Source organism: Plecotus auritus, assembly GCF_963455305.1.
Source record: "Plecotus auritus genome assembly, chromosome: 8".
NCBI classification, from domain to species: Eukaryota; Metazoa; Chordata; class Mammalia; order Chiroptera; family Vespertilionidae; genus Plecotus; species Plecotus auritus.
Window position 1 is genome coordinate 147,348,010 of NC_137782.1, and position 18,226 is coordinate 147,366,235.

Below are 18,226 nucleotides of genomic sequence, written 5' to 3' on the forward strand. Positions count from 1 at the left end.
TATGTTCTTTGGCTAACATCTTCCATTCCCTTTCACCTCCCCCTAGGGGATCTGTCAGTCTATCCCATGCATCCATGCCTCTGGCCATATTTTGTTTGTCAGTTTATTTCATTTTTTTAGATTCCACACATCTTAAAGATTTTATTTTCTCTCAGATGACAAATTTAGGATTCAGAAAAAGGGAAATAAAAATCTCAACACTCCTGTAATTACAAGTGGCAATGCTGTTAAAATGGAGAAATTCAATTGTTAAAATGTCAAGGAAGTGGTTTTCTAAAGCATTCATTTCACTTAGTTATCCCTGCCTATCTAATTGACAGAAATTATAAGTTACCTTTCTCCCATTGTTCTCCTCTACTGAGATCTTAAAAATGAGTTTCATGTCTTGACTTGACAGGTCTGACAGATGTTCCCACCCTCTTCAATCACTGCGAGAAATGTGTATCCTTAGCTCTAAGAAATCCAAAGGTGGGAAGGAAATTGGAAAGAATGATCATTTTCTCTCCCGTCCCAGGTGTTTCCGAGTTACCAGGAGTGTTTCAGTCATTCTTCCGAGTTGGGTGAAATTATGAGAACTACACCTAAATATGGCAATATTTCAGTCTCCTGCCCCACTGAAAGTGAGGCACTGGTGAGACAGAATCCTGGCTTTTACACGTTAGTGATTATATCATGCTGCTAGCAGCAGAGTGAAAGAAAACTGCTAACCTGTTTACTAACTTCTAGAGATTCGTTCTCACCTGTTGCCTTACACAAAGTGGAGTATTTTGTGATTAGCCTCTTTCATCAAATAATTGCTTTGAATGAGAGTAAATGAGCATGAGTAGCAGAGGGGCATTTTAATGGCTGTGGGGTTATCTCTGGGTCTGAGGGTGACCACCCTCTGTCTTGGCTTCCTTGAAGTAGTTCCCTTAGCTGTGATGATTTTACGTACCCATAAGTAGGTCCTGACTATGTAATCTCTGAACTATTTATATTTTTTTCCAACAATTCTCATCAGTGTAGTTTAAGTACACTCTAATTTTGAAGAGTCTAAGTGGATTGAATGGAATAAATAATTTTGGATAATCAGGTATTGTACTAAGTGCCATGTCCCATGTTGTCTGGGGACTAAAGCTATTCCTATAGTGCTTTACAAGGACAGTCCCAAAACAAACCTTTACACAGACCATTTTTTTTTTCCTTTTTATTGGTTATATTGCTTTAGACATATCAATTGACAAAGAAAGAAAGAAACCTCACATTTGTATTCCATGCCTCATTCTGCCTACACATACTAATATTTTGAACTATTGGGTTACACAATAAGAAAGCACGCTGACGAGGCCCAGACTCCTCCCTAGAGTCATCACCCTTGGAGAAAAGGTCTGGCTCCAGCCAGGAGCTTCCATAGGCATTAACGTGGAGTGCCCCCGCACGATGCTTCCTAACTGCTTCCTGAGGGCTCCCCTTGAGAACGAAATGAAAGGAGCCCCGGTGTGACTCTGGAGCAGCAGTGGTTTATTGCCCATACTTAATTACCCGTCCGCTACATCTTTCCTGAGGATAGTTCTCTCTGGGTATAGGGCAGGAAATTAAATAAGGCCATTTGATGGGCTTTTGACTTTCAAAGGTTGACCTGAAGCAGCAAATATCACTGGCAATTATTATAAGACTCTCTTCAAGATAAGCAAATGTACCATACACCCAAATTAAGGAGGGAAGGTTAGACACCCTATCAAAGGTTATGGAGAGACACAATTGAGAATCTTTGGAATTTTTATCTGCTACAATAAGTAATTACCTATTATTTTTATTTTAAAATTTTCTCCAAATCTGTTTATTTTCTGCATATAACTATGAAGTAAGTGGGGCACATTTACTTAGTACTTATTTATGACAATACTACTTTGAGTTGTCCTGTCCAGACCTGGGTTATTTGCACTTCGTTACCACTGAGGTTCCTTCAAATCAATAGAATTAGGAACCAAACCTCAACTATAAGTTAAGTGTGGACAATTTTGAAGTTCACTACCTGTGCCAACATTCACCACAACAGAGATCCTTTCATTCCACACCCATCCCTATGAATTAGGGATGATATGAAGAATAAGATTATCACTGACATTAAGAGCCCAGGAACTGGTAAAATCATCTTTCATTCATTCCTCCTTGCTCCTCACCTCCCAAATTAACCCATCCATAAGTCCCACGACACTGACTTCACAACAGTACCCTCTGCATATCTCCACTACCACCACCATAGGGCAAGCCACTATTATCTCTTGCCTAGACCGCAAAACTTCCTAACTTACATCTCAGCTTCTCATCTCAACAATTCTCTGTTGACCATACAGGATGAACTTTTAAATGTGTAAATAAAATTAGGTCATTATTCTACTCTCACAACCCCCCATGATTCTTCATTACACTCAGAATAAAGTCTCAATCCCGTATTTCTCCTACCTGGCTTTCTCTCCTGCCTCCTTTCTTCCTCCCTGACCATTCTTAGGTCACACTATCTTTCTTTTGTCCCTCAAATGTATAAAGTTCTTTCCAAGCTTAGGGCCTGGCACAGTTGTTTTCTGGAACATGTACACTGTCCCTCTAGGTAGTCACATGTTAGTTTCTTCTGATTGTTCTAGTCCAAGCACCTTTCCATGGACACAAAATATAAAAGGCCCTCTCTTTTACTCTATCCTATCACCCTTTCACATTTGTGTTTATCTGTGCATTGCTTGGTTAGTTAGACGGTTAAGAAGAGAAGAGCAGCCCCTGATACTTGGAACTGGTCTAATCCACACAGTAAGGCAGAAAGAAGTCTAGCCTGGAGCTTACAGGTAGACAGTGTTATTCACCTGTTGGATAGAAACAGTCTCACAGAATACCAACATGAGACAAGGCACTCTGAGACCACGATCAACTGAAGACAAACAAGGCCACATCATTATTTTGCTTAAAAAACTGATAAAATCAAGGTCCCTGTGAAACCCACAAAATGTTAAACCATCTATTGGTTAAAATGATGACTATCACTTATCTACCAATGTAAGCTTTATCCTCACTTTGGTCTGCCATTGCTATAGATAAGATTTATCAAAATGCCAAATCCATCACAGAATTGCCTCCACTTCCTGACAGCATTCAATCCAGAACAAAGTCCTTCTTTCTTAAACCATGCCACAAACTACCTAATGCAAGCCCAGATTCTTTAATAAGTCTTTTCTAACACCCTCTTACTTAGAAACATCACGGATCCCCATGGTGTGTGTTCCTTCTTGCTATAACAATTAATAAACCCAACTTTTTAAATTGAAAGGATGTTTGTAGTAGTCTCGGACTAGGGGGCATTTATAATGTCCTTGTTGTCTTGTTCTCTAATGTATCCACAGAGTCTTAGGTAGGTTTGTCATTTAGTAGACCCAACACATACTTGTTGAATGACAAAAATTGATCTTTTTTTTATATGGACATTTAATAATCTTTAGAGTGGTGATTTCCACATACAAATCCTAAACACTCCCCCCCCTCCCCCGCCGAGGTTCCACTTGATGGATTGCAATATGAACCGGAAATGTAAGTCCTTTATTTGCTTTTACAGGCAAATGTCATGCTATCCATTGAAATTCGTTTTTCACAATGCAATTAAGGACTACTTACCAGCTTATTAAGAATTAAACAATCTTAGCATTCATAAGCTAAAAATAGCATGCAATTATAGTTATTCAAAATGCAATCTAAATAATATAGAGTCTGGCTGCCATATTCTGCTGGCAACGTTTCAAAGCTCCCACTGCACATGCATATGAACAGGGAGTAGGAACTCCTACCTGACTTCTCTGTTAGGTGTAGTTTTCAATTCATGATAGTTTTGCTTTTTAAATTAATTTGTTATAAGTTTAGTTTTGATATTTACAGTTTGGTTTATTTGTTTTCATTTCTTTTGTGGTTAACTCTGTTGTGATGACACATAATTGTACCCGTGAACATTTGTCAATTATTAGATTTTCAGACCTTTAGGCTTACAGTTCAAATATAAAACATTTATACATCTCCCCCATCCCCTGCATGTCAAATACATTTGCATAGAGACACTTCAGTCCATTATAAGGATTCACAGGCAGGATAGGCAGGCTTTGGGATTCTTTTTCTACCTAAGTGGGTTAAGAGCAAAATTAGTTTAGGGATGAAATACCTTAGAGAACAAAGCCATTACTGAGCCACTCAGCCTTAGGACCTCATCCTTTGTGATTCAGCCATGAGTTTTAATAATACAGACTTCCACCAAAAGCAAAAGACAGCTTGCATATTGGCTGCCCTATGACTCATGACAAAGAAAAAGTCAAATCAGATGGGTGATCTCTGTTTTTATTTCCCAGTCTAGCAGCTGTTTTGTTTACCCAGATTTTAGCAGGAAAGAACATTTTATTTTTATTTTTTCAGTATATATTGTTTTTATGACAGAGTAGTCAAAACAGTTATGTGATTACCAAGGCAATGGCAGGCATTAAGTCTTTCTCTGTAGGTTTTCCAGATTTGAAGATAATAGGACCATTTTAAAAGAGTCAAAGAAATTATTTATTATGGAATAAAACCATTAATTTAGGAGGACTGTTTTATTCTTTAATAATTATTTTGCAACCATGCCACTCTGCAACAATTCAGCGGGGATACACATATATCTGTTTCATTTCTGAGTTACTATGTGGGTGTCTCTCAAAGGATCTGATTTTGCAGTAGAACAAATAAAAATAATAATGATATTTGTTGCTTTTTTTCCCTTCAGTTTGTAGAGGTGTGAAATTCTAGCTTTAAATCAATTCAAACTGACATTTCTTCCCATGTTATTACCTTTCAATTGTTTTATAATTGTGAAATTACATCTAAATACACAAATTGATTAGACATTGAAATATTGTCTTTCATATGTGTCAGAGCACTTTTTACAGGAAAACAATGTAATAATAACTTCCCTAGAATTCTGGCTTCTCATATCATACTTCTCTTACAAAAGTCACAGGTGCTGCCTAGGAAAACAACTTTGTTTCATCTGGAATAAATTCAAATAACTTCTCTTTCTATTTAAGTAAATATTGACATAATTTGACAAACTGTGTAAATGCTACTACAGGACACAGACTAAGATAATTAATGGGACTATAAGACATCGTGAGTTTCAATCAATCAGTGGATCAATTAATCACATATTGTATGTTGATACCATACTATAGGGGTGGGCAAAAATAGGTTTTCAGTTGTGAGTACACAAAAACACAGTTTATCTTGTATTATTACTTATTTATATTACTTGTCTTTTATTATTATTATCATTTTTGTATCCTTACTTATGCATTATCTTTTAGGTAATGATGGTTGGCAATTTAACCTAATTTTTCCCACCCCTGTATGGTTCCGTCCAGTATGCTCTCTTAAGTGAAAGAGAGAGAACGCGGTTGTAGCTAACGTGCTGGGAATGTGCCTGGGAGTGTGTCATGCTTGTGAACTCCATTTATCATACTCGTCAGAGTGGAAATGAAGTTGAAAATCTCTAAGGCCATTAATGCAGCACTATGAAAGTGACTCAACTCAGTGCACACTGATGACTCCATTGTTTTGGATTAATTGAATTTACAAATGTTCACATACAAATGACAGCTGAAATAAAGCCTAACATTTTCCAAAGAATACAGTCAAAATCTAGCACATCCTATCTAATAAAAGAGTGATATGCAAATTAACCATCACTCCACTACACCTACACACCACACCCACCAGGCAATCAGGAGCAAGTATGCAAATTAACCAACCAAGATGGCTGCGGCCACAGAGAGAGCAGGAGGCTTGGGTTTCCCCGGCAATGGAGGAAGCCAAGCTTTCCGCACACCCTGGCCGCCCCAGGCCTCCACTCAAGGCTACAAAGTTTCAATTATAGAAGATAAATAAATCCCAACAAAAATGGCTGTGGCCACGGAGCAAGCAGGAGACTTGGCTCCACTCAAGGCTACAAAGTTCCAATTATAGAAGATAAATAAATCCCAGATACCAGGGCCTCCACTTGGGTTGCCGGGGGGCGTGGCCAGCCTGCAAACCACCACAGGCCCCTCACCCAGGCTGCCCAATGCCCCAAGGGAACCCCCACCCTTATCCAGGACACCCTTCAGGGCAAACCAGCTGGCCCCCACCCATGCACCAGGCCTCTATCCTATCTAATGAAAGAGTAATATGCAAAATGACTGTCACTCCAACACACAAGATGGCTGCCCCTATGTGGTCAAAGATCCTGCCCCCATGTGGACATAAGATGGCCGCCACAAGATGGCCAACAGGGGAGGGCAGTTGGGAGGGACCAGGCTGGCAGAGGAAGGAAGTTGGGGGCGACTGAGGCATTCAGGGGAGAGCAGTTGGGGGGGACCAGGCCTGCAGGGGAGGGCAGTTAGGGGCAAACAGGCTGGCAGGGGAGCAGTTAGGCATCAATCAGGTTGGCAGGGGAGTGGTTAGGGGGTGATCAGGCTGGCAGGCAGAAGCGGTTAGGGGCAATCAGGAAGGCAGGCAGGAGAGCAGTTGGGACCCAGCAGTCCTGGATTGTGAGAGGGATGTCCGACTGCCCATTTAGGCCCGATCCTAGTGGGATTGGGCCTAAACGGGCAATCGGACATCCCTTGAGGGGTCCCAGATTGGAGAGTGTGCAGGCTGGTCTGAGGGACACACCCCTGTGCACAAATTTCGTGCACCAGGCCTCTAGTCACAAAATAAAATGCACTATCTTTCCCTGGGTTTGCATGAATCTATACATAATTTGAAAAATTGTAAGAAAACTACTTAACCTTTGACCTTCCTTAAATATAGCACAATAATTGCTGCCATTGTGAGCGAGCCATGTGCAAAATAAATTATGTAGACTCATAGACTTAAAATAGTCTATGTAGGGTCTAGCAGCAACTTCTTCATGTTACTAGTTGGATGATGTTTGCAACTAATTTCTGACCATTGAATAAGTGCCAGTGTTTTTACTGTTATATATTATCTCATTTATACCTTATGATAAATTCCAAAAGGCATGTATTGCTATTATTCTCATTTTATGGATGAAGAAGCTGCAACATAGAGAGGTTACACTAACTAGCTGATCCAAGCCTCAAATTTGGGTCATGAAGCCAGCTTTTTCTTATTTCACAGCCTATGTTCTTATTACTGAGTTCCTCCCTCCCCTGTGTTCACATATGATGTGCATTTGATCGGCAGAAGTGATTCAATCCCTTTATTTCACAGACAAAGCCACCCAGCATAGGTAGATTAAATGGTTTGTACAAAGTCCCCAGAATAAAATACAAAATCCATATCCCCTCACATTATTCCTTAGGTGGACATCTGGAACTCAGTATAGGTATCAGTCTAGAAATCTTTTTTTTTGTCCCCTAAATTTTCAGAATGTTTGCTATGGGATATAATGTATGTGGCATTTATAATGTACTGTGTGTATGTGTATGAGAGAGACAGCTAGTTCTTGGAGAAGGAGTCTGTTGTTGTTTTTTGTGGGTTTTTTTTTCAGTTCTTTGTACCTGTTTAGGCTGTAATATGCATTAGTTGGATGATGAAATGACTGAGTAAATGGTTCATTATGATGCTTTTCTAGTGTAAGTTCCAGAAAATGCCAGGACCCACCAGGCAGAGGGAAAGCAGACTCCACCCATTTACCACTAATCTCAATAATAGTCCTCTGATATTATTTATTTTTCATACTGAATTTTTCATAAACATTCTTTTGGGTAAAAAAAATGTTTGTTGCCAGCAAAGTTTTAGTTGCATTGTTTGCTTTTGAATGACTAGTCCAGTTTATGCTGTTTAAAAGCTCATTTTCTCAATTTGATTAATAAAGTAAAAAAATTCAGCAGGGTCTAATGATATTATTAGAATGAAAGCTAAAATGTGACTCAAAATATGTGACTCAAAATATGTCTTCCACTTGTTAGCCATATTGCTGTGCTTTAGATTCTTCATCTTACAAATTTTAATTATGATGTATTTGTACTGTCTGTTTTTCTTATGATGTTTGATAAAAGATAAAATGAGAGAGTGTATGTGATGAAATGTGTCAAAATGCATAAAGTAACAAGAATTATTGATTATATGTTACTAAATAATTCATTACCAGTGATTATTTCCTATTTTCTCTAGTGTGGGGCCATGTACATGCCATAGTCTCCACAAGTGGCTTCTAATCTTGTTCACTAATCCTAACATTTCCTTATAAAAAGTGCTTCTTTTTGAAGTAGAAAGAAACATTTTCTGCTCTGGTGTAACCAAAAGTGATTATCTAAAAGATTCAAAGATTTATTCACATGTCACAGAGCTGGGCCAAGAAAGATTGAAAGTAGATCAGTAAATGTAAAAGTACACATCTACAAACTATATAAATATAAAAACATATATATATAAATATTATAAAACAGACCTATAAAAATGCAAAGGTTCCTAGGAGTAGGTAGCCTATAATATAGTTGGTGAAAAAAAAGGCATTTTTTTACCCAGAAACACAGTAGGAGACTTGGATTTGTGCTTCACATTGACTCATTCATTCATTTATTCATTCATTCCTATTTACAAGCATTTACTGAATGTCTAAGATATGCTAGGCCTAGTACAAGCAGCTGAGGCTCCAAAGATGAAGTGGACAGAGGCTAAACCTTGAAGTTGCTAATAATCTAGAAAGTGGAAAAAGAAATATACAAACAACTACAACCAACAGAACTATTTGATAAGTGCTAAAAATGCTATTATTACAAAGTGTTATGGAACACAGTGAAAATAATGACTAACTCTGCCTAGGGGCTTTGTGAAGGCTTCAAGAAAGAGTAGTGTTTGAGCTTGATACAAAAAAATGTGTGGGAGTATCCAACAATTTTGTTTTTAATGGGAAAAGGGCATATCCAGATAGAAAAGACAACATGTTCACACCAGTGAAGATGTACTGGTAATAGAACAGAGCATGCTAAAGACAATATGAAAATTAGAGCCAATCTTTTGAAAAGTACTTTGGCAGATTGTTTCAAACTCTATAAAAACACTTATTCTTTAGATGAGTAACCCCACTTATAGAACTTTATCTTATGAAAAAAATACAAAGGAAGACAAGTTTATGTACAATAGCAAAAATACCAAATAGAGATGAATCCATTATCCAAAGAAACACAAAATAGTTATGTAAATTATAATACACCAGTTTGACCATACTATGGCTATTAGAAAGGTAGTATTTTAAGTCAAGGTAGAAAATGTATAAGCCATCATATTCAATTATAAAATAGAATAAAACTGTATCCTGAGTATTACACTTATTTAAAATTGTGTATGTATTCAGATAAGAAATGAAAAAGAATGTGACATGAAAATCAAAACAGTAATAACAGCATCAAAAATACCAAAAATTGTTTTGTGGAGGTGGTGGGATTGTGAGTGAATTGTTTCTATAGATTTACATTTTTTTTTTTTTTTTTAGTCAGACTATTTACTAATTTAACTAATCTTTATTGACCATTTCATAGGTATTAGAAGCATTGTTAGGTCCTACAGTTGAAAAGATAAGGGGCTTATCATTTATGTGATACATTAAAAAAAATTTTTAAGCACTTTTATACCTCCAAATCTTGCTAAAATAATTAACTCTGCCATCTTTCAAGACCCAAATTGAATGCAATCTGTTCCAGGAACTCTTTTCAGAATATATCCAGCTGCCCTGGCCATTTGGCTTAGTGGACAGAGTGTCAGCCTGTGGACTGAAGGGTCCCAGGTTCGCTTCGCATCAAGGGCATATATCGCGGTTTTGCAGGATCGATCCCAGGCCCTAGTCTGGGTGCGTACAAGAGGCAACCAATTGATGTGTCTCTCTTACGTTGATGCTTCTCTCTCTGTCTCTCCCTCTCCATACCACTATCTCTAAAAACCAATGGGAAAATATCCTTGAGTGAGGATTAACAAAAATAAAATAATAATAATCTATCCATCCCATCATCCCAAATCTCTCTATATTTGCTAAATGACCTGCAGCAGAATCACTTGGGATACAAATCAAGCCTGTAGCTTTTCACTCTCACCCCTAGAAATTATAATTAAGTAGATCAGGGTGGGGCCAGAAAATTTGCAATTTTAAAAAGCATGCAAATTCTTAGGCACCTGAAATTTAGAAAGTAATTGCTTTAAAACAGTGATTTTCAACCTTATTCATCTCATGGCACACAAAAACTAATTGCTAAAAGTCTGCAGCACACCAAAAAAATATAGTTTTTGCTGATCTGACAGAAAAATAGGTGTAAGTTTGATTTATTCATCCCGGGTGGCTATTGTTGTGTTGACTATTGTCTTTTTTTTTTATTTGACAGTCTAAGGGAAAAGAGGTCAGTGCCCCTGATTAAAATGTCAGGTATTGCATGTTTTAAAAATTCTTGAGGCACACCAGTTGTAAATGGCTGCTATGAAATATTGAGCCTACCTCAAATATGTGCTTCTGCCTCCTGCAGTTTCTTCGTGGAATATTATATGAGTGACCAGTTGAGAACTTCCGTTCACTGATTTTCTTATCTATAATAATAAAAGTGTAATGTGCTAATTAGACCAGACGACCTTCCAGACAAAGCCGGGGCTGCGAGGGAAGCCCAGGTCCCGGGTGCCTGCCGGCAGCCAGAAGGAAGCTGGTGCCAGCAGAGGGGGAAGGAAGGCCTACTATTGCACAAATTTTGTGCACCGGGCCTCTAGTAATGTTATATTTAGTCCAAGGTGAGCTTTGTTTCCAGCATAGGTCTCACAGTTTTGTTAATGGAAACATTCACTCCTAAGAAGTAAATATGTGGATTCTGTGTGTGCATGTGCCTGTGTGCATGCATAGGATTGTGGACTCATGTGTAACCTTCTCAGTATATATCTTTTCTAAGACATTCTTGCTGCTGAAAATATTATTGTGTGGTCCATTATTGGTGGGTGTGGGAAGATCAGGGAGGAAGGAGACTCATATTTGGTGATGCTGAAAGCCTGTAACTCACTGAAATGCTAAAGTTTCTCACAAGGTCTATTAATGCACCTCAATGATAAGTAAGGTTTTCTGTGCTTTTCTTTCCTACCTCCTTTCCTTCCTGCCTTCTAACAGACTTAACTATGGACTATGGCTCTTTGATTAATACTTTTCATCAATCAGCCACCAAAAATAATTGGTCACTGATGTCTGTTTTGTAAAAGGCATTGTCCTACTCACAACATCCCAAGAGAACTTGTTCTTTATTAACCTTATCCCAAAAGTCTTCAGTTTAGATCAAAGGGAACAGTTAATCAACCTCTGTCAAACTAAAAGAAATGTATTGTATGCCAAAAAGCTCAGAAATGAGTTAGGGACTGGCAGTATGAATCCTAGAGAGATAAATCTTAAAAAGATTAGTCAGAAGAGAACATATTTCGGCACCATTGCCCTTTGATCTCAAACTGTCCGACCCCAAAGCCAACTGGGAGAAAAACAATGACCATAGGATTTCTGTAAAGTGCGCTCACAGTTCATTTTCATGAGTCATTGTTGTGCATGAAACAGACTGGGGATTTCTTCCAGTGGATTCATTGTCTTAAACAATTAGGGGAGCTTTGATGTGGTTTCAATGGGGTTCGAACTCCTAAAAGGAAGCTTACCTTCTCCAGAGGTCTAGAGAGCCATCCTAAGAAAACATGTCTCAGTGCAAATGAATTCTTAGGATATGTGAAGGGACCCGGCCTGGATATCATGGTTTCTAATCACAGAAGTGAGGTAGGGTCTAATTCAGCCAAGGGCCATATCTATCTGTGGCAAGAAAAGGGTCATCCGATTCCTTTAAATTCTATTATTTGCACATTTCTTTCATGCACATTAATCTTTCTTGCTCAAAAAGTATTTTCAACTAAAATATTGTTTATGTTGTAAAATCCAATTTGGGGAACTATCCCTTAATGGATGGCTCTAAAGCACCTGCATTTTTCTATTTCACTATGGTAATGCTCTCTGTTCCAATTTATCTCTTCAACATTACTCATACCACTTTTAACTTTATTCCTCTAAAAAAATACTTCCCATGTGTGTTTATTAGATATCCTGTTGACATGGCTTTTCCTGAAAAGAATTCTGAATTTGGAACTCCAACTTGATTCTGAGGTTCTTAAAATATGGAGATGGGTTGCTTATTCATAATGAAGACTTTGGGGATCCATCTAAGTCAGAGAATTAGTCTCTAGGGAAGGGCCTGGAAATCTGGATATTTAACATGTTCCTTCTTGGTTCTTATACACACTACTTTGAGAATAACTATTCTAGAGAACTGTAAGTTCTAATTTGGAAAGAACATTTGATGTCTCGTCAGTAGACTTGCAGTTACTGGTTTCATTGTTATGCTATGCAATCACTCAGAGTCTCAATTTCTTTTATTTTTAACATTAATATAATAAATTTTAGAGTATAATGGTATTGAAAAGATTATCTGAGGCAGTGTTTTTTGTTGGTGTTTTTACTTTTTAAAAGGCATATGTACCTAGAGAAATAATCAGTGTATAAAACAAAACCCACAAGAATAGAATAGCAGAAAAATACATAAAATTTAGAGTATGTGAAATTTTGCTCACTTAAGCATTAATTCACTTCCTACCTCTTCCAAATATTAAACTAGTAATTAACCAAAGTTTAATGTTACTCCATGGCTCCATACTAGGGCTGTCATTATAGGGGATAGAATGCAAAAATAATAAAAAATTTTAAATTAAGATCATTCACTGTGGGTTTTCAACCATTTTTATTTTCCCCTTCTCTTAAAACGAAAAATGGTCCAGAATATTTCTCTATTCTATATTCTCTTGCAGCCAGAGCTTACTTCCTGCCATATGTACTTTAAATGTCACCACACATCCTGCTTCCCATTCATGAAGACTATGGTGCAAATACAGAGAAGAGAATTTGTATTTTTTTTTTAATTTTCATCAGCCCCTCAGATTCTTCTGAAAGGAGGAGATGCAAAGCTTCTCCTTTTGTATTTCATATCTTATAAATATGCATTGGAGATCGGACCCTCTTTTCTGAATAGCAATAGCTTTCAATGCCTTCATCCAGTATCAGTGGGGGAAGGAGGAGGCTTCAGAGCCTTTTGCTGGCTCTTATTTGACATCAACTACTCCCCTTCCTCTAAGTCTTCCTCTGCTTGATAATTATGATGATTTTTGAAAGCATCTAAAAACTTCCCCATTGACTAGAATGGCAAAGAATCCCACTGTTCCTTATTTTTAAGCCAAGTTACTTCACCTCTCTGCAACAAAACCTTTCATCTGTAAAATGAAGGAGTTGAACTCTGCCCGTTTTAAAACCTTATGGAGTTGTAAAAATCTGTCTAGTTTTAAGAGAATTACGACATGCCATGTTCTCCCTCACCACACAGAATGTGATGGTATCTGTGGGTCTGTGGCTCTTTTTTTCTGACCTCTTTCCTTTCTCATTCTTTCTCTCCCCCCTCTCTCTCAGCTGCTTTCCTGCAATATTTCCCTGTCAAAACGAGCATTAATTTGGCTTGAAGCTGCTCCATTGTCCTAGTGTTCCAGGTGGCTCCATATCTTAGCTCTGCTGCACTGACCCTGAACGCCACAGGTTTGGCGAAGTGTGGCAATTGGCATGACAGCAGTCACATGGGGAATGCCTGAAGCTGGTCCTGAGAACTCTGTTCCCAGAAATCTCATTTCTGGATAGAAAGACTGGGCGGGGGCCTGGGGACAAGAGCTGCAGAGCTTCTGGGGTGAGAGGCAGCACTCTGTCACCTCAGCAAGCTGTGAGGAGGGATGGTCCGAAATGGGATTTGTTTACTTCCCTGTTTACAAGCCCACCTTTGTGGACTATAAAGTAGCCTAAAACCACACCTAAGATGTGTAATTTAAGGGTCACAAAAGCTCCCTCCCCTTCACATATCCCCTCAGAGAGCCCCTCCTGTGACCCCTGTAAATAGTACCTTTTCTGGCCACATCTTTAAAAATTCAAACGGGGAGGGCCTCAAGTCTTTTGTATTGTTAACTTCAATGAGGTTAATTTCTCAGATCCTTTGTTTAAATTAAACAAATAAAATAAACCTTTTACTTGACCAATCAACAGCATTTGGGCAAGTTACCCTAATGTGTCTAACACACTATGTGCCATAGGTTTACAGGTTAGAGTTAGGCCACATTTTGAGTTTTCCTCCTACTTCCTCATTCTCATTTGCTGTTTCTTTCTTTTCTCAGTGATTTTTAACTTTGGAGAGACTCAGGTCCTGGTGCTTGGTCCTCATCACTTCTCCATTTTAATTTATGTGCTTCCACTTTAAATATATACCTCACAGTACAGGACACTTTTCTTAAGCCTCTTTTTAAGTAAATAAGGTATAAAAGCTTAGTATTTAGAGCATGCTTTCTTAATTTCAGTACTATTGACTATATATATATATATATACATATATATATGTATATATATACACACACACATATATACACACACACACACACACATATATATATATATGTGTGTGTGTGTGTATATATATGTGTGTGTGTGTATATATATATACATATACATATGTGTATATATATATATATATATATATATATATAATTTATTTTTTTATTGATTTCAGAGAGGAAGGGAGAGGGAGAGAGAGAAACATCAATGATCAATGGTCTGCCTCCTGCACACCCCACAGTGAGGATCAAGCCTGCAACCCAGGCATGTGCCCTGACCGGGAATTGAACTGTGACCTCCTGGCTCATAGATCTATGCTGAACCACTGAGTCACACCGGCTGGGCCATACTATTGACATTTAGAGCCATGTAACTCTTTGGGCTGCCCTGTGTACTGAAGGATCATTAGCAGCACCCTTGCTTCTTATGTACTAGATGCTAGTAACACTTCCCCAGTTGTGATAATAAGAAATGTTTCCAAACATTGTCAAATGTCCCCTTGGGGGCAAAGTCACCCCCATAAAACACTGATGTAGAATAATTTGGGGTACAATAAAATTCTGAATAATAAAAATCGTAAGCCTTGGCTTGATTTGGACAGTTTAATTTCTTTTAAAGTTTATATCTCTTAAAGTTATTGGAATCTGAACAGCAACAAAAAAAGTCAAGGATAGAATCTATAAGCTTGTGCTGGGTAGGAAACACACATATACGCATACAAAATGGATTTTGTTTGTCGTTAGCCCTATACCATTCAATAGTGTTTGATTGTTGATGATTATGTTGTCATTAAATTCAAAAAACTTACCTGTGTTAAGAGCTTCACAATTTATAGTGACAATTCACCTAAATTATCTCTGATTCTTTGAGGTAGGAATGAAAAGTACTGGGAAATAAATTATTGGGCTAATACCCAAACTTGGGCAAATTAACCCCTCCAAGCCTTCTTTTTCTCAATTAGCAAGGATACAATTAGCAAGACGTGGCAGAGCTAAACTGAAGCTTACTTTAGGATATGATTGCTGCATTAAAGGCGAGATAATGTGTCTGTTTTGGCTAAGGCTGCCAGCACCTCTACCTGGGCGCTCCCTCCCGCTTTGAAAAGAAGCAGGTCACCCTTCCCTCTGACTCACTTTGTTTTCCCTCAACATTTTTGCTGGAAACAACTACCAATCACCTTATTCTAAACCTAAAGGAATGTAGCTGCCATCACTTTAATTATTTTAAATGAGAAAAGTAGAACATAGGCTTAATGACAACAATGAATAAAATGGCACTAATAAGACTCTGTGACCTTTGATCTCAGTTCCCCTCCTGAAATTTATCCACTATTGACTAATATTTTATGTCTTTACAGAAATATCCTCTGCATATACAACTATTTGTGTGTGCAAATGTGTGTATATAGCCTTTAAACAATTTAAAAATGTGTAATTTTAATTTTTGGTTAAATAACACTATATCCTAGATAGCTCTTCATATAAGCATATTTGAATTTTTCACATTAAATTTTACAGCTGTAGAATATCTCTACTACAAGGCTCTACCATAAATTTATCTGATCAGTTCATTATTGGTGACTAGGTGGTTTCTAGGTTTTGGCTATTACAATATTGCAATGATCAGGTTTGATATTGATGCTTTATTAGAAGTGCTCTGAGCCTTCATTTTTCCTTTAAAAAATAAAGTTTGACTATTAATGATTATGTTGTAATGGAATAAATAGGCCAAATAAGTAGAATGGGCACAAAACAATAAATATTTTAAAGAAAAATGCTTTATTGTTTTCTGATAGTCGTTATTAAGTAAAAGAGAGGAAATGAATCTGCAAAAAATAAATAAAATAACTTGCCAGGGTTCAGTCTTTCAGGAATATGTTTAAAAAATAGTTGCCAAGACAAAAGGCATTTTGGAATTTCAGTATTCTAAAGTTCAGTAGCAATTCACTTACAATGGCACATCTAGAATTTATTCTCAGATTTTTTTCCCTAAGTAGTATTGGATGATGACTCTAAAAGGAGTTAGAATTAACCCTTAAAAATGCTTGGATGAAATTAAAATCTTGGCAATGAAGAACAAAGAGAAGTGCTCCTAAATACTCTTTCTGATTCAAATGTCATTTCTGAAGATTGTTCAATGTTTCTTTTTATCATTTAAAAAAAAATCCCTGATACTGTCATTTGAAATACACCATGGTCTCATCACTTATAATCTTCCCTGTCAGACTAGCTATAATCATCTCAGTTACCTTGAAGAATTGCGCAACATTTCTGTTATTGCAGCATGATCAATGCAAGCAGATGTATTGAGGATATTTGTCCATATGGTATTCCAGATGTGAAGCCTTTGTTTACTAAATAATTGTTTTAAATTTCAGAGGAATGGCAAAAATAAGTAGATATTGCCATCACTGAATAACACATTTGTTCTTTATGCTCAGGGAAACAAGATGCATGTTCTTTGGTGTTTGCTTTTATTTTTTAGTGATTGATAAAATGTCATATTCATTGGGACTTAAATAGTCTTTAAAGAGAAACAGTTCTAATTTGCAAAAAAAGCATAATAATATACTTCTTAATGTTGCATAATTAACTTTATAAAATCATCCCATAAAAATATTCATTATAAATGCGAGCATTGAAAAAAATGTCATTCATTAAGTTGGAAATAAAATTATAACTACAGTTATAAAGCTCTGATGCCATTCTGTTAGGAGGGTTGTGTGCTAATTGCACAGCTTAAGGTTTGTAATTTCACATTAGGTGAAAACACAATAATCATCTGAAAAGAAGCACATAGAGTTTAATGGCTGGGATATAAAATATGTATATATATAATTTCTCTTCTGCTGGGCAATCGCTTTGGATTAGAAAGCAATATAGAGAAAATTCCCTGTGCATGGAAATAGGTCTTTATTTGAGTTGAGGGTTAAATGGGATGCCCACTCCCCTCTGCAGTCCCAGCTGGAGAGCAAATTCCACAGCAGGGACTGCCTAGACTTTTTGAGTGGGGCGCGGCTGGGCTGGGTACCAACAGCCTCCTCAGCTGCAGACGGAACTGCAGCATCCCTTCCCGTAGCAGAGCGTCAGTCATTGGCTCCTCTGTGACACGTGACTGATCGAGCCTTTTCTGTGTATTTTCTCGCCCATCTGTGTGCAGGGCACTGATAGGCCAGGCTGATGCGCAGGCAATTTATCATCTTGATCTCCCACTGAGTCAGGGAGCTCTCCTGTCACCAGTATTGATTTCAGAGGATGGACTAAATTTCCTAGGATTTCCATTAAGAATTAAGAAAAAAGCTCTAAGCACGCAGGGTAGCCAGACAGACATGGATATGAGATGGCACTGTGAAAACTCGCAGGTAGCTTCTTCTGTCACAGCCGCTGCTCAGCACAGCTTAGAACTGCAGCATGCAGGGTTTAAGACACCAGAAGCCTGAGAGCAAGCATAATGAAACTAAGAATCAATTGTTTTTGGATAACCTGATTTTAAGATTTTATTAAACTAGTTCTTGCAGATTGCATGTCAAATGTATGCATGCTCTATATGAGATGTAGAAAGGTCGTTTTAAAATTTTAATTGTCCTTAAACCCTGAGCATGGTTGCTTCTAGTTTTGTTTGCTGCTTTATGTGAGCTTCAAAGGTGGTTTGTTTTTTTTTACTAGCATGCTTGTTGCAAAAACAATAAAAGTGTGTGTATGTGTATTTATATGTATTTATGCATCAAGTAAAAGCATGAATAAAAGCTGCTTTCAAGACTCGCCAGACTGCTTTGTT

General features: G+C 37.5%; 1 protein-coding gene across 24 annotated transcripts in view; it reads left to right on the forward strand.

Annotated features, from left to right (window-relative positions):
* The window catches only part of NRXN1 (neurexin 1), a 1,052,009-nt gene that overhangs the window by 983,632 nt on the left and 50,151 nt on the right, over window positions 1-18,226 (forward strand). Inside the window, exon 1 of one of the 24 annotated variants that reach the window (XM_080686541.1) lies at window positions 17,613-17,810. The exons of 22 other annotated variants lie outside the window; for them this stretch is intronic. In XM_080686541.1, the coding sequence (XP_080542667.1) occupies window positions 17,778-17,810 (33 nt within the window). In that variant the 5' untranslated portion in view covers window positions 17,613-17,777. Of the gene's footprint in view, window positions 1-17,612; window positions 17,811-18,226 lie in introns of those variants that run through there. One more of the 24 variants, XM_080686540.1, reaches the window with a different exon arrangement.